Below are 23,266 nucleotides of genomic sequence, written 5' to 3'. Positions count from 1 at the left end.
TTAGGATAATTTGCATCTTTATTTTAATGTATTTTTTGTTGGTCAGTTATCTACAAAATAAACGAAACGAGCTAATGCATTTTAGGTGAAGTGATGTGCAAATACTTTTTTTTAGTAATAAGGGAGTTATGAAATAAATTTAAGTAGGCCTATTATAACATAAAATATAGTATTTCTGACAGTTTTCTTTATTTCTTAGATTTGAGTTATGAATTACAGTATCCAAATTCTACTTGGTATCACGATACTTGAGCTGGTATGGTATTGTAATGTAAATTAATGGTATAGCTACAACCCCAATATTATGTTATGTTGGGTTGTACTTGTGTGTGACAACCGCTTTTTAGAAGTAAATTTACTTACTTTTTATTGTTTAGATTTTTTTTTAGCAATTGGGTCAGTTTAAAAAGAAAGAAAGATTCATTTTCTCGCGTCTGTGTAAATGTAGAAGTCTGACGACCATGTGAACGGATGGCTTAAGCCGCATTCACACAACAAGCAACTTGCAGCGGCAAAGCAACAACCGGCCATTTGTTTCAACAACAGAGCGAGCAACTTCCGGCGACCTTAGTCTACGCGAGCGACAATGACTATTGGCGACAAAGTGGGCCTGTCAAGCGACGTTACAAAGTTGAGAATCCTTCAACATTATGCAAATGAAGAGTGACTTTCTTGAGTGACAGCCAATAGGAGAACCATTAGAGCTCGATTGATCCTCTCTCGGCTCACTCAGAGACCGGTTGTATTCTCCGTGCTGTAGACCTACACAGACCTGTTTGCAGCAGATCCCCACCCAGAGTAACAGGCAGCTACAAAGTCGCTGCTAGTGTGAATGAGGCATTATAGAGTCATTGCAGAGCAATGTATAGAAAACGATCTGCATCTCCTGTTTTCAAAATAAGAGTCCCACATGCATAGTCAGTTTATTATGAACTTTAAAATAACTAAGGGAGGAAAATGGTCATTCTTGCCTCGCAAGGAAACATTGTGACTTTTCAAACGCAGCCTGGGGTTTGCATATGATCATCCCAGAGCAACATCACTCTGATCTTGATGATGCGGCAGTTTATCAGGTCTGGATGATGTGAACCTGAAGCACCTATAGCACATGCAAGTCTTGAGGGTGTGCCCTGTGAGGCATGCAAAAGTCTGTTTTGTGTTGTGATAGGCCTATTCTTCACCAGGCTTTTACACTTGTGGAATTTAAAAAAGAATGAGGAAACAATTGTGTGTAAGGCTCACTGTATGACCATTTCCGTATGCTGATCTCTTATTAATCGATTATGGCTAGATATACTAGGTAGGTTTTATTATAGGGTACCTGTGAGCTCTGTAGCCATGAGTCAACTCTGTGCTGTGACATGTCTGAACTGGCCTTTATCTTTCAGGGTGTACTGGGACCTGGACATTCAGACCAACGCTGTGATTCGAGAGAGAGCCCCAGCAGACCACCTTCCTCCACACCCGGAGATCGAGTTGCAAAGAGCTCAACTCACCACCAAACTCCGGCAGCACTACCATGAGCTGTGCTCTCAGCGGGAGGGTATGTGTTCCTCATGCTGCTTTCATGATTTACCACTGACGCTTCATTTAAGAGATGCACAATATATCAGTTGAGCATCGATATCGCAATGTGTGCATCAGGAATAGTCACATCGCAAGACATGCAACGTTGAGCTAGGATTATAGATAGCCAGAAACCACAGGTCAAAACACATGAGATTTGTACAGACTCTGCAGAATTGAACTGTAATAGTGAAAGTTCAGGCCCATAGTCAGCGTAGTGTAAGAGGGGGTTCTTTTTCTCTAAAGGTGCACCTTTTTTTTTTTACATTTTTCCCCTCACATTTTGTATTTGATTAAGAAGTTTAAATAAAGCATTTTGGTGACATTTCATGAAACATTTTGTGCTGGATTAGCTTGTCTTATCGAATTATGTGCATGCTTTTTGCAGTAACAAAAATAATGACTGTTTTGTCAAGTTGCTTGCTAAGATCATGTGCAAATTCAGTCAGTCCAAATACACACTACATGTTATTTTTTCATTTTTATTAGGACTTCCCCTAGAGGTAGACAAATGGCGAAAATCAATAATGCACCTTCTAATCTCATAGCACCTTCTGTAACTGTCCGAGCAAGCGGATTTATTTCTGATCATAATAAATGGAACGAAGTCAAAGTGTAAACAGCCTCAAAAACAGCCGTGACCGGATTAGCATCTTTTGTTGTGAAGTGACAGCTGACGGCTGACGACTCTGCTTGGTAGTAAAGCCTTCATTGGACATTTAAAGCCTTCGTTTATATTAAAAAAAGTTTGTGGCAAAAATAGGGAATGGGAGGTCACGAGACAAATCAATAAGTTGATGGCCAGTTAGTCTAGAACCCTTATAGTAGCGACAGATTCTCAGATTCAGATTCTGTTTGGAGGTAAGTAAGGTTAGCCTTACCCTGTTAGGCAGTCTTTTTGAACATATGTTCAATATTTAGCAACAGTGACACTGCTGTCTGCTTTCACTTCAATTCACCTTTATTTCTTTTGCGCCTTTACAATATAGATTGTGTCAAAGCAGCTTAACATAGAAGATTATAGCAAATTGAAACAGTGTCAGTCCAGTTTTCAGAGTTGAAGTTCAATTTAGTTCAGTTCAGTGTGGTTTAATATTCACTGCTGAGAGTCCAAACACTGACGAGCAAATCAATCGATGCGCAGCTCCACAGGTCCATGCAAGCCAGTGGCGACAATTGGTCTTCGAAAAAAACTTCACCAATTTGCGAAAGTGAAGAATTAAAAAACCTCAGTGAAACCAGGCTCTGTTGGGCACGACCATTTCTCCTCTGGCCAAACGTCTTGTGCAGAGCTGCAGTCTAGGCGCCGGAGGCTGGAGAGCGCTGGTTGTCCATCGTGGAGAAGCTGCAGGTGGGATAGGTCATCGGCTGGTGTACAGGCTGTCTCTTCAGGATCAATGCGAGGACTCGTCTGTCACTAAGGTCTTACCACTTTATAACCCCCACAGCAGCTGCTCAGGATACGGCCTGGTCCAGGATTTTGGAAACCTCGGGAATAATAAAACAAGTTTCTCCTCCGTCTCTCTTTCTCGTTTCGACCCATAGCCTTACTCAGTGTGGATGAGGAACTCGCATCAAAGATTCAAATAGTACTGCTCGGTGGGTTATGTCAAGTGATTAGTGTCACATTATTGTTGCCTTAAGGCTCCATGGGATACGAATTACTGGCCATAATTATTTAAAGTTACATTATATATATTTATAACCTAACCCTAACCCTAACATTATATATATATATATATATATATATATATATATATATATATATATATATATATATATATATATATATATATATATATATATATATATATATATATATATATATATATATATATATATATATAATCCCCCCCGGCTACTAGTATGCAGTTAATCATCTGCATGTGTTTTTATGGCCTGTGACTGTATGAGTATTTGAAGAGAGTTTAAAGCATTTTGGTAGTGCATAAAGAAGTTTCATACAGATTATTATATTGAATTATTTATATGCTGAAGACTATACAATGCTATTTTACATTTGATTACTCAATTTCTGTACCTGAATACTGTTGCTCTCTCCAGAAAACTACAAAGCACGGCTTATTTCACTTTAATATTTGCTCAATTGTTTATTTATGACTGTAGTTTATGTATATAATAAATTACATAATTTATTTGTATTTCACTCCCCTATATAATCATCTTAGGTAATGACTTACTTATCAAGTAATGACTATTAGCTCTGCAATTAAAGCTACTGAAGTCATCTCGTGAAATTATATCGCATTATATATCGTAGAGGAAAAAAAAAATATTGCAATGTAAAATGTTTCCAATATCATGCAGCCCTGCTTCATAGAGTGTGCAACATACTGTCATGCTACTGAGTATCTTTACACATGAGTACATAGTCAATTTTAGGTAAGAAAGTAACTTATTACAAGCCAAAGCAAAGATAACATAACACATATTTTCACATTACTTTCCATAAAAAGGAACTGAGCAATACTTTTTTTCTTTTTTTTCTTTTTTTAAGTGACTTTAGATTGTACTATATTACTTTTTTGCCCAATACGGCATACAGTAGAGTGAAATGTTGTGTCTTTTGGGTTTTTGGGTTGAGTAGTTATGTAATAAATGCATCAACAGTGACAGAGAAGAAATGTGTAATGTTCAAATGATTTCCGAAATCATTTCTGAGATTATTTACTGGATTTGTTTTTAGTTGTACTGAAATTTTGTTCATGAAATAACCCTAAAATATAAAGATGTCTTACCGACCACACCATTCATGAAGATTGAAACACACGCATGTTAATTATTAGAAATTATATAATTTGTCTGGTTGTATTCAGGTATCGAGCCCCCACGGGAATCCTTCAACCGCTGGCTTCTGGAGAGGAAAGTGGTGGATAAAGGTCTGGATCCTCTCCTGCCCAGTGAATGTGACCCAGTCATCTCCCCGTCCATGTTTAGAGAGATCATGAATGATATCCCCATCAGGTACTCTACCATCAAATGTTTGTCAGTGACTTTATTAAAAATGTTTTTAATCAGATATTCCTAATATTGAATCAATTCCCCCCCTCGATTTTAGACTCTCTCGCATCAAATATAAAGAAGAAGCCAGAAAACTCCTGTTCAAATATGCAGAGGCGGCCAAGAAAATGATCGACTCCAGGTAAATATTCTCCTCGCTTAACTAGGCATGGGACAATAACCTGTTTCAAGGTGTTACTGTGGTTTGGAAAATTAAAGGCTTTAAAACTGCTTAAATTTTCAGTGATACTGTTCCTGTGGTAAATGTACATTTTTACTAGTTTTTGACAACTATTTTACTTAGTTTTTTAGGGAAACAATATATTAAACTATAGTTTTTTAGGGCAACTCCAGCTGAAAAGGACCCTTCACATAAAAGCTACTGGTCAGCCCACAATTCAGCCAACATCTGGAAAAACTAATCGCTTATAAACTAATGTCCAAGCATGCTATAGAACAGTGCAGCGGCTTTACTTTATATCCAAAGAAAAGAAAGATACCCAAAGATGCCTTTTTAAGTGGTAAAGAAATCTGGGTTTTTTTTTTTTTTTTTTGGACTGATCGGACCAGTGGTTCAGATTTTTACTTGCCTTGCCAAAATTTTCACTGGCCCTGCCAAAAGTAAAGAAGTTTATAGCTATTTCTTATCCATGTATTTTAAACAATGTGTCAAAAGCCAAACATAACTGTATACATACATTTTATTCAGCATAACGTTTTTAAATACAGCTGACCATTAAAACAATTACAATTGTGATTCATCTAAATTGGAAAAGTGAAAAATATAATTATTTATATATATATATATATGCGCGAACATGTGTCAATGTTGACTAGAATTATGCATTATAGACTTAAATTATATTGAGAAATAACAGATGAAGCAAGACTGCAGTCAGATCATGAAGCAGATGTTGATCTTTCTGTTGAGGTGTCAGTGCAGAAATGAACAAAACAATAGGCTTAATACAAAATATTATAAGATTAAAAAAATGGAAAAATTATCAGATGGTATCTTCGGTCAATTTTCTCAACGGATAAACCGCACTCTTTAATGTTTCAGCATGCTTTCACTTTTTGCCAGTAAGGAATGACATCCCGCCCTACTCATAATTCTCTCTTCATAAAGCCGTCTATATGGCTATTACATAAACATAAAACACTGTCATGTAGCCCGGTTTGTTCGTTCGTTGGATCGTTTTGCTTTCTCACCACAATCAGTCCGTTCCAGATTCGCTTCAATTGAGCTGAGAACACCTCATTCAGGCAATCTCAGACCAAGTGTTTTGGTGCGGATCCCAACACGATTGCGGGATTCACATATGCCAAACGAACCGCGCTAACTGGGCAAACCAGACAGGTTCAGAAATAAACGTCTAGGTGTGAAAGCACCCTTTGCACGCAATTGACAGCCTATTCTGTCTACTGTCCCGAGCTTCTCGCACACTGACCCCGGGCCATCGGGTAGTCCTTATTGTCGAGCTCTGTGCTATCTTCATTAGTTTCAAGGATTTAGTTAAATTATTTAGCCTGACATGTTTACCGTTCCAAAATATTTAAAATATTTTATATCTATATATATATCTATATATATATATATATATATATATATATATATATATAGATATATAGATATATAGATATATATAGATATATCGATATATATAGATATATAGATATATATAGATAGATATATATATAGATAGATATATATATATATATATATATATATATATATATATATATATATATATATATATATATATATATATATATATAGATATATATATAGATATATAGATATATATATATAGATATAGATATATATATATATATATATATATAGATATATATATATATAGATATAGATATATATATATATATATATATATATATATATATATATATATATATAGATATATAGATATATAGATATATAGATATAGATATAGATAGATAGATAGATAGATAGATAGATAGATAGATAGATCTATCTATCTATCTATATATATATATATATATATATATATAGATAGATATATCTATCTATATATATATAGATCTATCTATCTATCTCTCTCTCTCTCTCTATATATATATATATATATATATATATATATATATATATATATATATATATATATATATATATATGATAAAATATAAAGTGTTCTAAGGGGGAAAAAGCCTTTTTCGATTACCCAGACATTTATAAAGAATATTTTATTAAAAAGTAATATCAGTACTGTGAAACCCTGATATTTTTGTCCAAGGTTTTTATACTGTTAGAATCTTATACTGGCCCATGCCTGACGCTTACTGTGGTTCACACAGAAATGCAACTCCAGACAGTCGGAAGGTGGTGAAGTGGAACGTGGAGGACACGATGAACTGGCTGAGACGAGACCATTCTGCCAGCAAGGAGGACTACATGGTACACTCTCTGTCTTTTAACTACATGCTAGACTACATAGTGTCTAGCATGTAGTTAATGTCTACATAGTGTCACATACATGGAACAGACTGGATGATTAACATGTGTGATCTTTCCCTCAGGATCGACTCGAGCATTTACGGAAGCAGTGCGGCCCTCATGTGGCATCGGTGGCGAAGGACTCTGTCGAAGGCATCTGTTCAAAAATCTATCACATTTCTGCAGAATATGTGCGCAGGATTCGACAAGCTCACCTTACGCTACTTAAAGAGTGCAACATCTCAGGTAGGAGGAATACAAATGGGAATTTGTGTTTTAATAGGTCTCAAACTCAATCCCTGGTGGGCCGCAGCTCCAGCACTAATCAGACACACCTGGTCCAACTATTAAGTTGTTCAAGATTAAGCTATGGTCACACTAGGCTTTGTGTGTGCGAAATTCTGTCGTATAGCGCTGCGAAAAGGGGCGGGATTAAACTAGATGATTAGACATTAATAAAGCGAGCGATTGCTCCATGTTTTAAATTTCTGTTCAAAGAGGTCATGTTTTGATCCTCGATTGGTCTCACGCAGTCAAGTGATGCGATTCCGCAGGTCAGAGTTTACAAAGCTTGAACTTTGCACCGCAGCGACATGCGAAACTTGACGCATGACCTTGCGTTTCCGGTCTGACGCATTCGCATGCGTATGAATGGAAGTCTATGGGAGGAAACGCCCAGTGTGACCTCAGCTTTACTCTTGAACACCTCGATTATTTGGATCAGCTGTGCTTGATTGGGTTGGAGCAAAACTGCGCAGAGCTGCAGAAGTATTGTGTTCTGGGTCTTAAAAGTCACATGCAAGTAGACTCCTCACAGTGGTCAGAGTTTGGTGTATTTTCTGGGATTTCTCTCAGCTGTCCTACATCCTTATTTTAATTTATGACGAAGAGAAACACATTAGCTGCATCTCAAATGGCGCACTATACACTATGCACTATGTACTTATGCACTTACATACTCAACAGCACAGTATATGTATGTAGTGTCGTCCCAAATGGAGCACTGTTTTTTTACTTTACTTTCCCAGATGACATTTGACGGTTGCCAAATCAGTGAATTAAATGACCAAACTATCAAATAATACCTGCCATGAGTAGATCTGCATTCACCATCGGGAGGCGCTATAATCACTCTCGTAGGAGAATTTTGCTTTCACAATCCAAAATAAATTAAGTAATCCAACATGTGCACCTGATAGCTCTGCCCCTACGTGAGCAAACCTGCGGTTGAAGTGTTCATCATTCCACACTTCATTTTACCGTCTGAATGAGTGCATCATCCGGGTTATTAAAGTGCACTTATTATTTTTAGAGTTTTCAGTGTGTACGCACTACTTACACTATTTATACTACAAAATGGCATAGAATAGTGCATAAGTATGCGATTTGGGACGCAGCTACTATAAGCGAAAAGGCCCACTTTAATTTTGGATAGTGACATCCACACACATACTCATCATCAAATATACATCAGAGGTAAGACTTTCTTAAACAGAGCCTCATTTCATTTGTCAAGGGTTATAATATATATCTATTCTGTATCAGAAGTCTCATTAACCAAAAAGTTATTGCTATTATTATTTTTTATTTGTACAGTAAGTCAGCGTGCTTTCACTTTCGTGTTCGACAGGAAATGCACTTTAACCTGTAGGAATGACATCATGCACTACTCATCGTTCTCTTATAATATAGCCGTACATATGGCTATTACATAACCATAATACACTGTGATATAGCCTGGGTCATTGGATCGTATTGCTTTCTCACTTACAACCAAACCAAACCAAGTTTTTTTCATCCGAGTTGAGATTGCACATAAGCCCAAATGAATCAAGCTAAGGAGACAAATGTGCCAGGTTCCGAAACAAACGTCTACCCTTAGTTTTCCTATAAACCCATGATGCTTGACTAACACCTGCAAGTTAAGTTAATTGGGCAAGTCATTGGACGATAGTGGCTGTAATATAAGGCTAATAATATTGATCTTAGCAGTTTTTAGCAGCTATCTATATATATATATATATATATATATATATATATATATATATATATATATATATATATATAACTACATCTTTAAATATAATTGTTGTTATAGTAGTTATTATTCTTTTTTATATTTGTTTTATTATTGTTTTATAGAAATATAATACTGTGAAAAATGTCTTTGAAAAATGTTAAACATCACTTGTGAAAATGTTGAAAAATAATTCAAATTTCACAGGAGGGCTCATAATTTTGTCTTCTGCTGTACAGTATGTGCCATGTAATACACTCTGAATTCTTCTTCTTGCTTTAAAGTGGATGGCACGGAGTCAGCGGAGGTCCAAGACCGCTTGGTTTATTGTTATCCGGTCCGACTGTCCATTCCGGCTCCTCCTCAAACCCGTGTAGAGCTGCACTTTGAGAACGACATCGCTTGTCTTCGGTTTAAAGGAGAAATGGTGAAGGTCAGCCGCGGTCATTTCAACAAACTGGTGCGTACACGCTGACAGTAACTTAAAACATATTAAATGATGTTCACCCAAAATTTTAATTTGCTCAGCATTTATTCCCCCTTAAGTGGTTCCAAACTTTCTATTTTTGTTAAACACCAAAGAAGATATTTTGAAGAATGTTGGAAACTGCTAACCATTAACTTCCATAGTATGGTTACAGTTTTTCAGCTTCCTTCAAGATAGCTTGAAGAAAGAAACTTGAAACTTTAAGAGCAGAAGTATACACTGTGTTGAATTACTTTTATAATTAGTTTCATCTCTTTCTCAGGAACTCCTCTATCGATACAGCTGTATTGATGACCCAAGGTTTGAAAAGTTCCTTTCACGCGTGTGGTGCCTTATCAAAAGATACCAGGTACGATGCTAATTTATTAACAGTGTTTGGTGTAATTAATTTACTGTACTATAAATTTAGTGTAATTAAATTATGTTTCTGCTTTAAAATTAAAGTAAGGGATTACGTTTAAATTGTAGGTAATTTATTTACTCATACTTGACAGTTCTGTATAAATCAGTTCAGAGATACAGAGGAGCTGTACTTTGGTTGTATAAATGCATTTTACAGAATAATATAGTTTAACTAAAGAAGGTTACATTTATCAAGACGCTTGCATATGGTTACGAAAAAATGACTAAGAAATTAGTTTGTGAAAATATGTAGTACAAATGAATATATATATATATATATATATATATATATATATATATATATATATACACACATACACACATACACATAAACACACAAGTAATTCAGATATTTTTCATATCCTGCCTTTGTAAAACAATAACTCATTCTTAAGAAACTATGAAATGAGTAAGAGATTTATGTCAATATATGACATGTACAAAATGTGTCTATAAATTTTTTTTTTTGTCAAACATGTAATGTTTAATAAGTTTTGTTATTTTTATTAGATAAAAGTAAAAAGTCCTGTTTTTCTAGTGTCTGTGTTGAATATGGAGTCTAGTAATTAAATTCCTTATTGAATAAATAATTAACTTTTCACAGTCATTTTGGCCGCATTTACACTGCACTGTTCAAGTGACTCAATTCCGAAATTTTTATTTATCTATTTTTTTCTCCCACGTGGCACAGATCGGATCTGGCCCCTGTACGTGTAAGCAGGAACAAATCACATGGATTCCGATTTACTCAAATCAGATTCAGGCCTTGTTCATATGTGGAAATTTATTCAATATAAATCGGATCTGTGCCCTGGTGTCTGCAGTATAAGCAGGTAGATCGGATTTTAACCTGTCGCGCGTTACTTAAAAAACCATAACGAATGACGTCAAGTGACACTTTCTTTTCAGGACAGACTTCAGCAGAGTCCCAAACCTTAAATCTCATACACGAGGACTTAAACAGCTTTTATATTGTCATATAGCACAGGTATTTAAGCATGTTAATGAGAGAGAGAGAGAGAGCGCAATGTCCGCCACTTAACCAATATAAACTAATATAAAACCAGTGCATACATCACGTGCATAAATCACGCCATGGACATGACATTAAGATGCCTACTGGTTTAAAAAAGCCTAGATATCAAAAGATGGACAAATGAGAACCTTTCTGTCATAAACTATACATTTACATTTAGTCATTTAGCAGACGCTTTTATCCAAAGCGACTTACAAATGAGGACAAGGAAGCAATTTACACAACTATAAGAGTATAGTTAAATAGTTATATAGTTATATAGTAGAGCAGCTTGTCAAAAGCTGCGAACAGATTACATGAATCGAGAAAAGAGCACTCTTTAATTATCAGCTGTTAGTCAGCGCCCGCTCTTTTTTTTTTTTTCTGGTCATTGTGCCTTTGCCATGTGATGTGTAAATGCAGGTGATCGGATGCGAGTCACTTTAAAAAGATGATTTAAGCAGGTCGTCAAAAAAATCGGATACAGTCACAAAATCGCAATTGACCCTCAAGATCTGCAGTGTAAATGCAGCCTATAAAAGAAGTTTGAATGCAACTTGAATGATGTAATTAGTAAGTAAAGGTCCCATGATGGTAAAAAGAAAATGAATGTTAGTTTGAGTCTGTTAGTTTTAAGGAAATCTATTAGCTAGTGATCTCCAAAACAGTGACAATTCACATTTAGCAAATGTAAAACTGATTTAAACATTAGGGGTGTGAACCTACACTGAACTCATGTTTTGGTTACGATTATCATGCTATCCATTCGGTTCAATTCGATATCTCAGTGTACATAGATGATGCTTTCCATACACAATGTGATATTGCGATATGCAACACAATAATTCTTGTGTTAAAATGTATAATTTATTAATATATTTTTATATCATTTGTAATACAATTTTGTCCTTTAATACAAGCAGTCAGATATACGAACTGTACCTTTAATTTTATGTGCTCAAAGAAAACACTCTTTAAATGTGTCGAACAAAACAAAATATATATATATATATATATATATATATATATATATATATATATATATATATATATATATATATATATATATATAAAATCCTCTCCTTCAGTCATCTTTCCATCAAGCAAGTTTCTCGTGTCAGCCCAATGATTGATTTGCAATGTCACTGACCAGAGCGAGAGGTGGCAGTAACGCACCAAAAAGTTTGTTGTCAACCAGCCTAAAACAGGAAGAAGAAGAAATCGTCATTTTCGCCATCATATAAATCTACTTCCATCGGTAAGACACCGGCCTCACAGCTCCGTGAATGTTGGTGCTGTCTTTTATTGATCTGCGATTGGTAAATGTAGCTTGTGTGGACGCTACTGCGCTACTTGACCTTAAAAAATAGCTTCGCTACTGAAAAGCTATTGGATTTATAAAGTAGCGATGCTACCGTCACGCTACTGAGAAATGTAGTTAAGCTAGAAGCGTCACTACTTGTAGCGACGCTACTGTCCAACACTGAATGTGATAAATGACGTCAGTACATAACCGATTATGATTATTACTGAACCGATATTGTTCGCGTCTGCATCATGGTACATCGAAGAAACAATTTTGACACCCCTAATAAACATCTAAAGCTTGTAGTTTGTCACTTCTGCCTGAATCGATCAATGATTTTTTTACTTTTTATGTCACTTCATACTTCAGTTTCTCATCAAAATTTCTGACCAATCAAATGCTCTCTAGTATCTGACATGCCCCGCCCCTTCTCATTAGCTTTTCAATTGATGCGCTTCAGCTCAACCACTGTCACTTGCAGAGCTATGAGAAAAACTAAACGCTATTGGCTGTTTTTATAAGGGGAGGAGCTACTTTGTCCCGCCCTCTCTTCATGTTTCAGTTGAGATTACATCAAACATCAAATAAAAAATGTAAATTTCAAAGCACTTCATGGGACATTTTTGGAAGTAACTTACCCAACACTGTTTACTGTTTACTAGCTAATCTGGAAACCACGAGCAATATTAACTTATCTTGTTGTGAATCGCAGGTGATGTTTGGCTCTGGTGTGAACGAGGGGTCTGGTCTACAGGGGTCTCTTCCTGTTCCCGTCTTTGAGGCACTCAATAAACAGTTCGGAGTGACATTCGAGTGCTTCGCTTCTCCTCTAAACTGCTATTTCAAGCAGTTCTGCTCGGCTTTTCCAGACATTGATGGCTTCTTTGGCTCTCGAGGGTATGTTAATGTGCTCAGTCATATTTAATATTTAAAAATTTGAAGTGTCTTTTTGTATCATCCCTTATTCATTTATGAGGTTGTTGTGTAAAATGTTTTTATCTGTATTGATCTTGCCATGAAATAACCATAAGTTACTGATTTGGCAATAAAAATATCATAGCTTTTAGGCATTTATATTTACCATTTAAATGTGTCAGTAGGTTTACCACCAGTGTTATGTTTTTTATTGTAGTAAATACAAACAGACAGACACACAAATGCATAAATGTATACATGTTTATTTAAAGAATTGTGTTTATTTCAATTATGTATACATTTTCAAACTATATACATATGTTTAATTATAATAAATGTAGTTAAGATTGTATAAATATAGTCATAAATTCAGTGCAGTTTAAAGGGATAGTTCACTAAAAAAATTAAATTGTCATCATCAATTTTCCCTCTACTTGTTCCAAACTTGAGTTTCTTTCTTCTGTTGAACACAAAAGTAGGTACTTTACTAAACAGGTAAGTTAGAAAATACTATGGAAGTCACCTGTTCTTACCAATTTGTCTATTCAAGTCAAAGGCTACCGGTTTCCAACATTCTTCAAAACATCTTCTTTTTCTTCAACAGAAGAAAGAAGCTTAGAGAGGTTTGTAACAAGTTCAAGGAAAGTAAATGATGAAAATAGTTGATTTTAGGTTGATTGTACTTTTAAAATAATGGTCAATTAATATTTTATAGTTATTCTGTGATTGTGTCTCAATCAGCTCTCTTGCTTACTTTAAGTGCTGTGTCAATCACAAAATTCTTCCAGTGCGCTAAAACGTTCACACTCTGAAAAGGTCCACAATGCACTGTGAAGTGGTTACAGGTTTCCAACATTCTTCAAAATATCTTCTTTTTTGTTCAACAGAAGAAAGAAGCTCAGACAGGTTTGTGACAAGTGCATGGAGAGTAAATGATGACATATTTGATGATTTTTGGTGAACTGTCCCTTTACAATGATAATGAATTAATATTTTTTATAGTAATTCTGTAACAATGGCTGTGTCTCAATCAGCTCCCTTGTTCAGTAGTCAGTGCACAAGTCAGGACCCCAGCCATTTTAAGTGGTGTCCAAATTGAAAAGTTCCTCCAGTGCACTAAAACGTTAGTACCCGGAAAATCCCACAATGCACTGTGAAAAACAGGGCGCATCAATGCACACTATGCACCCTTAACGTAAATTTGTGTCACAACATAAAACAACAGCTTCAAACTCGTCTTCTACTCCAGAAGTGACTTTATACATAACATTAAAAACACTTCTCAGTATGCTAAACACACACTAACCATTATATCATAACCAAAAACATAACAGTTCGGAAGTCCAAGACATCACAAAAGCCAAATCATCAAACAAAACGACAAACGAGAGACGTTTTTCTAAAACAAGATTGTTATATGTTTATTTTTAACATAAACAAGAATAGCTAGACAGGCTAAGAACAATCTAGCAAACATTTACAATTGTTTAATGGTTGAAATGTTGCTGTTATATGAAATAATCATATTATTTTTAGCGTTTTAATATAATGGTTAATGTAATTATTTTCATGTTTTACTTTTAAACATACTTACAAACTTTTAAAAACTTTGTAAAATTAATAGATTAAAAATATTAGATCTGCTGATTAGTTGATGATGTACAATGAGGACGTTCTCATGTCACACTCAGGGCCCTATCAATCACCCGGCGCAATGCGATGCAAGGCGTGACACAATTGTTGTTTGCTAGTTTCAGCTTGGCGCAAGAGTCATTTTGACGTTTTGGACCACGCTGTTTAAATAGCAAATGCATTTGCGCTCATATGTGCGCCCATAGGCATTCTGATCTAAAAAAGGAGGCGCATTGCTGGCGCGTTGCTATTTTGAGGAACTATAATAGTCTGTTCAATAGATCAGATCAAAGCTGGTCTATTGTCCAGCACAAAGCACGTTATTTGTGTGCCTCACTTACACATTGCTTAATACAAACAGTGTGTACAGCAATACGCAAATATCTTTACAAATGAAAAAGAATTAAAGGATTAAAACACTGCAAAAAATATTATTTTCTACATATAAAGACCACTGCCTTCATCTCGGGGGGGCTTTTTCAGTTTATTCATAACAATTTGCTTTTGTATAATGTTGTTATTATCAGCAGTATTATTTATTATCTGCATATTTATATTAGTTTTATTAAAAACAAGCTTAGATTTGCCCACCTGTCAGGTTTTAGACCATATGGGGCACAGCATGTGTATTAGGATATAACTCAGTTTTTTTAACACACTTCATTATTATTGTTCATTTATTCATTTGCTGGAAATTAGAACTGAATTTAGAAATAGTTTTGAAACAAATCTTTGCGCTTAACAAAGGAAATTAATTATGTATAGGCTAATGGATGTCTGTGCGTACAAGAAGTTTCCCTATCCACGAGAGTGAAAGTGAAAGTAAATAATGAGGAGGCTCGTCACTCATTCTCGCGCTGTAGATGCTCTGTTTAACTGTTTTCTCTCTAGTGTTCAGTTTTTACACTTACAAAGTCCACCATGTAAATAGCAAATGCGCTACGGCATGACGCAACTGACTCTTAAAGGGAATGGGAGATGAGACTCTGATTAGTTTATTCTCAAAACACACCTATAACTCATTAAGAAAATAAGCTCAACCCTGTTAGACCATGCGCCACGGCACAAAGCGGATTTTTCCGTCCTTAAAATAGCAAAAGTGGATTCTGACACGCCCTTAATGCTTTTGCGCCCTGCGCTTTGCACGTTGTGCATGGATTGTCAAAGTAGAGCCCCCAGTGTCCCAATATGTGTTGAACCAAGCTCATCAGTGCCCGAATTCATGTACACAACCTACTGATTCATGATCTTGGAAGCTAGGGAGCTGATTGAATGAGATGAATGCTACTTTTCTATAAAAGTAATTATTGCATCACTTCCTCATTTGTGTCCTCACAGGCCGTTTCTCAGCTTCTCTCCGGCCAGTGGCTCTTTTGAGGCGAACCCTCCTTTCTGTGAGGAGCTCATGGATGCCATGGTGACACACTTTGAGGTGTGTGACTCTTTATTTGATCAAAAACCAAAAGTGTGCGCAAACACAAGGAATTATTTGTGGTTTACAGTAAATCGGTGCATACACACCCACACACAAACACCATTTCTCTAAAAAACCCAAGCAATAATATATTATACAAAAATAAGACTGCTTATCACACTACAGGTATAAGAATGACTACATTTTCTACAGGAATAACAGCACAATCTGTGCAAAGAATAAGGCTTTTATTTACTTTCCTTGGCGATGACGTAATGATGACGTATTTATTTTTAGCTGCGTAAGGCTGGTGTGTGTGTTTTTGAATGAAGATAAGAGTTTGATCAAAGGTTTATGAAAACTGAAAGGCTACAGTGCTTCACGTTTTCTTTGTGAATTTCTGACTAAAAACTGGACAAAATCGTATGATTTCATCTATTTGCCATCTAATTACAAAATATAATTAAAGTTGGAGGTATTTTGACAGAATTAATTTGTCTTGGATTTTTTTAATACATGATGTATACATGCAGTGGGGGAAATAAGTGTTGAACACGTCACTGCCATTGACTTGAACTTTTTACCGGATGTTGGTAACAACCAAAGAAATCTATATATGCAAAGAAAACAAATGTAATTAGTTTACAAATGAAGTTATGTCTAATAAAATGAAATGATACTGGAAAAAAGTATTGGACAGATGAAGAAAGGGAGCTGTAGAAAGGCAGTGAAAGCACAGACAGCAGCTGAAACCTCTCAGTAGTTCCAGTCCAAAATCTACATTATCAGCATGATACAGATGAAACCAGGGTGGACATTTCAGCAAGACATTGATCCAAAACACAGTTGAGCAAACTCTCCAATGCTTTCAGAGAAAGAAAATCAAGCTGTAGAATGGCCCAGCCAATTACCTGACTCGAATCCAATAGAAAATACAAATTAAAGCTCAAATTTGATAGACGAGACTCACAGAACCATCAAGATTTTTACACTGTTGAAGTCTGTGAGAAACTCACACCTGAGCACTGCGTGTGACCATATTCTCCATATGAGAGGCGTCTTTAAGCTGCAACACCAACATGCCTTTTATATAAAGGATTAAATAAGTTTTAATAGTTCAGTGCTTTCTCCTTGTGTAATATTATTGTTATTACACAACTTATTTTCCAAATGTTGTTATTTTTTATATCTGTATTGTTTGGGTTTATATCAGAATCTGGTTCGATTGTATGTGAACATCTCCTTTAGAAATATTATTCCCTATATATATATATATATATACATATATACATAAATATATATATATATATATATATATATATATATATATATATATATATATATATATATATATATATATATATATATATATATATATATATATATACATAAACACACACTTGCACACACACACACACACACACACACACACACACACACACACACACACAAAACAGTTCTGTCTGGTTCTTGAATCTGATTGGCTGATAGCCGTGCAATATTTTGCCAGGAACATACATCACACAAAGGCCTCTTTACCCTTCACCTCTGTGTATTACTCCGCCCTCATACAGCCAGCAACAAGCAGAGACACTAGTTTGACAAATATTCCTGTTGTTAGACAGCTAAATGTACTTTTGAGGCTTGTTTTAGTTGAGAATGTAGTTGTTTAGATTGCAACTATGTAGTTTATTTGTGAGAATAGTGCCTATTTTAAAATATTTACAATTTCTGAGAGATCTCGTCGGTGGCCATAGACGCATAATAAGCCGTTGCTTAGTGTGTTTTCTTGAGCGCGAATAAAAAGCTGAAAAACGGAAGCGTCACGGTTTTTAAGGTGGACCGGATAGTCAATAAGAAGCTGCAAATAAGAAGCTGGATTCAGCCTCATCTCTCCTTATCGCAAACACAACAGCAGTCTGGTAGTGATTGCTCTGTTTCTTTCGAGGTTAATTATTGTGATGTTGTAACAGTCGCTTAATGTTTGATTTGCTTTGTGTATAAATGTCCCCTTTAAGAGGACTATTTCTGTGGTTGTTTGACCTTTTAGATGTAAGCACGCATGTATGGGAGCTCAGTTCAGTTGTGGCGAGCTCTGAGAAGTGTGTGATGATCGCGCTACCGCTGTATCATTCTTCTATTTCAATAATGTAACATTTTATCTTGCTATGGATGTTTGAGTGTGTTTTTCTTTTCCTTTTGCCTACTCATTGTCGTTGACCGACATGTATGTAGTCAACAGCACTTGGGAGAAATGCATAAAGGCCAATAGGAAGAGCGAAATAGTTTCTGTCTCCTTTTTTTATTACTTAAAGTCGCTGGGACACCTGGCACCCGTCACAATACCGATGGCAACAGAGAAATACTGTAGACTGTAATAGACTGTAGGGAGATATCTCTGTAGACGGATGACATTTCCTGTCACGTTCACCCTTATAATCTTAAAATGTGAGCAAAATCAGCTGTTTTGTCATCACCTTAAGGGGGTCACACACCAAAAGCGCCGCTTCACATTATGCTAGAGAATCATTCAAATACTAGCCGACGTCGGTGAATTAGTAACGGCTTCTGCTGTTCTGACGTCAGCCGCAGATGTGAATGAATGGCGGAAGAAAGTAGTTCCTAATACAAAAGAGTTTTAGACTCTCCGTGTTTTATTTTCTTTTTTATATACAAGATTGTGCCATCAAACTGTTGTATAAGCACAAAATCACACTCGTAGCAGTGTGTTATGGCTGTATATCAGCACTGGTGGGGCGCTAAGACACTCGGCCTGCACCCTCGTGCCAACGCACGCCTCCCACCAGTGCTGATATACAGCCATATCGCACTGCTACTTGTGTGATATTGCTCATATATAAATTGTGTTGTAATATTATTATTATATTATAATTATTATTTTTATTATATTATTGTTGTGCTGGAGTGATTCATAAAATTTCACTAGATATTTGATATTGGTATTCAGCTTAAAGTGCAATTTAAAGGCATAACTCGGTTAATTAGGCAAGTTAGGGTAATTCATTGTACAAGAATGGTTTGTTCTGTGGCCATTTGAAAAATAATTACTGCTTAATGGGGCTAATAATATTGACTTTGCTTTTATTCTAGCCGAAGTAAACAAATAAGACTTTCTCCATAAGAAAAAAATAATTTTGTGAAAAATTCCTGGCTTCATTAATTATCACTTAGGAATATCTGAAAAATTCACAGGCAAATATTCTTCTAATATACTTCAACTGTATATAATACACACATATTTTGTCAAGACAAACTTTTATTTTAGATGCGATTAACTTGTATGGAAATTTCTGGAATCACTGACTTTGGTTTTCCGTCAGGATCTCCTGGGCCGCTCCAGCGAGCCTCTGTCCTTCATCATCTTTGTGCCGGAGTGGCGTGACCCGCCGACTCCTGCTCTGACGCGGATGGAGGCCAGTCGCTTCCGCAGGCACCAGATGACTGTTCCCGCCTTCGAGCACGAGTACCGCAGCGGCTCGCAGCATATCTGCAAAAGGTCAGACATTTGCAGCCGTTTCCTCATTCTAGAGTTTTAGTTCCCTGTTTGCTGCACGAAAAGGGTGAAAGCTAGCTGAAATAAAACAAATAAGACTTAATGCAGAGGAAAAAATATTATAAGAAATACTGTGGAAAATTCCTGAATCTGTTAAACATCATTTGGGAAATATTTTGGGGGTGGAAAAAGTCACAGGAGAGCAATTTATTATTATTCTTTTATTATTTTATCATCTGTGGCTTTGTCCTGTCATTCTGTATTCCTCGTATATGTAAACATACCTGGAAATAAAGCTCTTTCTGATTCTGATCTTTCTGTCCACACTAGAGAAGAGATGTACTACAAGGCCATCCACGGAACGGCAGTCATTTTCCTCCAAAACAATGCTGGCTTTGCCAAATGGGAGCCCACAACGGAGAGAATCCAGGAGCTCCTGGCGGCGTATAAAGTATCCGGGCGTTCACTACCCTCGCCGGGTCCATCTTCCACCAATACTGGAGAAAAAGACTCCAACCGGCCCAGGAGCGCTCAGCTCCGAGTCAAGAGAACAGCAGTCCTGTGGACAAGACTGCACAGGACACAACAAACATTTAGACCGCAGCGCTGGCCGTGTGGACACCTGTATGTATGTATGTTGATCAGAAGAGTTTATGATTGTATGAGAGGTTTATTATTGCGCTGTTGGGTTTTGATGGGCATGTAAATGTTCACGTGAAAAGATAGAAAGACCCATATTTGTTTACTTTCTTCCGCCTCTATTATTTAATATTATTTGTCTTAGGTTATATTGAGCATCATAATTGTTGGGTTTTATATCAGCGTATATTGATAGTTTGGTCACCTTTTTTGTTTTGTATTTGTCAAGTATATATGATTCTCTCTATTTTTTGTTGGCCTTTTTAAGGGTGAGTCTCGCTGAAACTTGTCCTGTTTCACACTAATATCAAAAGAAAAATATTTAGCTTGAAGAAAATTCGATTTCTTTGTAGCTATTACACTTTGTTTTCAATAATTAAGCAAGTTTTGCATTTATTCCCATTCTTAGTGGTCAACTATTTAGATTTCCTATACAGTAATTTACTGTATTACTGTTAAAGTAATTATACTTTCAGCTTAAATAATGCAATGCAATGGTAGTTTTAATTCAACAGTAGTGCATTTTATTTTGCATTGTAAAAAAATGCAAATAAACAACAACAAATATATAGTCTCCCTAAATTTGCATGATCATTTCTGTTGATTTTGTAGTGAAACATGACAAACTTTAGTGCCATTCACTCTTTAACTTTGTGCTTTTCTCACTGGCAGGACAATGACGCTGTCAGAGTTGATGCACAGATGCTTGTATATTCTTCTTTTAGATGTCAGAAGACGATCGGCGATCAGGCAGCTATGTTTAACAGCCTTCATCATGACATGCATTAGCGCTTCTCGAAGCATTAGTTAGTTCGTTTTTATATTCTGAGGTCACGTTTGATTTCTTCATGACAAAATATATACTATACGTACCAACAAAAAGGTCAGTAAACAAGCAGAAGAATACATATTTATAATCTATTTTCCACCCGGTCATCCGTCTGCAGTGAAACCCAGTCCTTTTTGTTTCCTAAAATATTGTACAGAGACAATAGCAGATCTAAAAAAAAAAAAAAAGTTTAGGATTTTATCTTCTTTTCTGTACAGTACATGCCTGTGTGAACCTTTAGTCCTAATGTGGCATTCTGGGTCACATCAACTGTAGCATCGATATCTAGCAAAAGTGGAAAAAATGAACGTCAATTTCTTATTAGTTATGATATGAAAGCATTAAGTGTGATGTTTTCTGAACAGATCTCCTAAATATGGCGAGCGCCGCTCGTTTTTGTTTTCTCCAGTGAGTCTACCTCCTTGTTTCAAGCGTTTTACAATTGAGAACGAAAACATTTTGAAGCAAATGAGTGGCTTTAGAAACCACATTGGCGTCCGTTTTAGTAGAATCAGCGGCTGTTGCCTTGATTTCACCGTTTCGTGTATGTGAAAAGTGCTTTAAAAGTTGACTTTTTATCGTAATCAGAGAAATTTGTTTACATAATATTGAGTTTAAATAGTATCACTGGGCAGCGTTTTGAATGTACATTTTAAAAAAGGAAATATAGATCGAATTTGGACGTTAAATGTTGCATTTATTGACACTACAATTGTTTTGTTGGTTTGTTTTTGCCATGCTGACATGCATGTAGAAATTCGTATACTGTCATTAAACCCAATCACTTCCATCTGGATGTATTCATAGGTTTGCTTTGTTGATTTTTATCCACTGGACTACGCAGCCAAACATAGGAAATGGCTTTTATATTGAGTTTAAAAGCATTCCGGTGGTCATGTAACCCAGTTTGCCATTTTAAAAATCCAACATAACTCTTGGTTTCAGCATTGGGCACTTGTTGGATTTCTTAATCCCAGAGTGGATCACCAGCAAAACTGTAGATGTTGTACAGAACATGGGTATGAAGTTTGTTGTTTTCCTACACAGCTGTCGCGAGTTTATTCGAGAGAAGAAAAAACTAAAACAAAAGATGTCTTTTTCAGCGTTTTATTTTTAATTTAACTTTCGGGTTCTGAATAACTGTTTAAAATGATAGGATTTATGAAAATAGTTGTTTTAAACTAAACCAAAGTGTTATTAAAAAGAGGAGGAATTTATCTTGTATCTTTAAGTAGAATCGTGTACGATTGCATTAGACATGCATAAAGTGTAACCAGCAAAAACATCCATTTATCCATAACTTTATTTTTATAATTCTCTCTCGTTTCGTTTTTGTTTGTTCCTTGTTTTCTTACGAAACTGTTTGGGGTTTTTATTTTGCATGATATTTTTTTCATTACAAAACTATGATAAATTGTACAGATCTGTATTGTTGAATTAGTTGTAAGCTTTGCCACACTAGGCTTTTAACCGATTTGCATTTATCAGTCATGTTGATTGATTTATATTGCGTTTGTGTCCTCTAAAATGCCATGAATGTCTCTCCCCCCCCCCCCCCCCCCCCCTCCTGTAATCTTATTCTGATAAAGACAAAGATTCAGTGAATGTAAATATGTCTGTGCTTATATGATTTGTTTCTTCTACCTGTATATTATCAGTGTTGTGGCATTTCCCATCACCTGAAGTGGTATAAAGATTTTCCTCTGAATCAGAAAAGTAAAATATTGAAATCATGAATCTTCTGGCATTTTATTGTACTGCACATATTCTCCTGAAATTATGCAGCAATACTAGCTTGATACTGTTTAGAGTTGTGATAACCATGTTTACTGTAACCTGGAATACTGTGCAATGAACATATCCAGTGAGCTGGGAGTTCTGTGGGTGCAAATGTCTCGTTGATGCCAGAGGTCAGAGGAGAATGGCCAGACTAGCTTAAAAAAGGCAACAGTAACTCAAATAAGCACCCGAGGTCTGCAGAAGAGCATCTCTGAAAGCACAACACATCCAAACTTGAGGCAGGAGGGCTACAGCAG

General features: G+C 35.9%; 1 protein-coding gene across 1 annotated transcript in view; it reads left to right on the top strand.

Moving 5' to 3' along the window:
• The window catches only part of pcif1 (phosphorylated CTD interacting factor 1), a 32,747-nt gene extending 9,780 nt beyond the window's left edge, over positions 1–22,967 (top strand). The window contains exons 6-16 of the mRNA XM_056460611.1: positions 1,389–1,543; positions 4,404–4,551; positions 4,646–4,729; positions 6,922–7,021; positions 7,144–7,306; positions 9,362–9,537; positions 9,827–9,913; positions 13,000–13,184; positions 16,173–16,266; positions 19,590–19,765; positions 20,093–22,967. Of these exons, the coding sequence (XP_056316586.1) occupies positions 1,389–1,543; positions 4,404–4,551; positions 4,646–4,729; positions 6,922–7,021; positions 7,144–7,306; positions 9,362–9,537; positions 9,827–9,913; positions 13,000–13,184; positions 16,173–16,266; positions 19,590–19,765; positions 20,093–20,468 (1,744 nt within the window). The 3' untranslated portion in view covers positions 20,469–22,967. The remainder of the gene's footprint in view (positions 1–1,388; positions 1,544–4,403; positions 4,552–4,645; positions 4,730–6,921; positions 7,022–7,143; positions 7,307–9,361; positions 9,538–9,826; positions 9,914–12,999; positions 13,185–16,172; positions 16,267–19,589; positions 19,766–20,092) is intronic.
• The last annotated feature ends 299 nt before the right edge of the window (positions 22,968–23,266 follow it).

Source organism: Danio aesculapii, chromosome 6 (assembly GCF_903798145.1).
Source record: "Danio aesculapii chromosome 6, fDanAes4.1, whole genome shotgun sequence".
Classification (NCBI taxonomy): Eukaryota; Metazoa; Chordata; class Actinopteri; order Cypriniformes; family Danionidae; genus Danio; species Danio aesculapii.
Note: the sequence above shows the minus strand (reverse complement) of the source record. Positions and strands in the feature narration are given on the sequence as shown.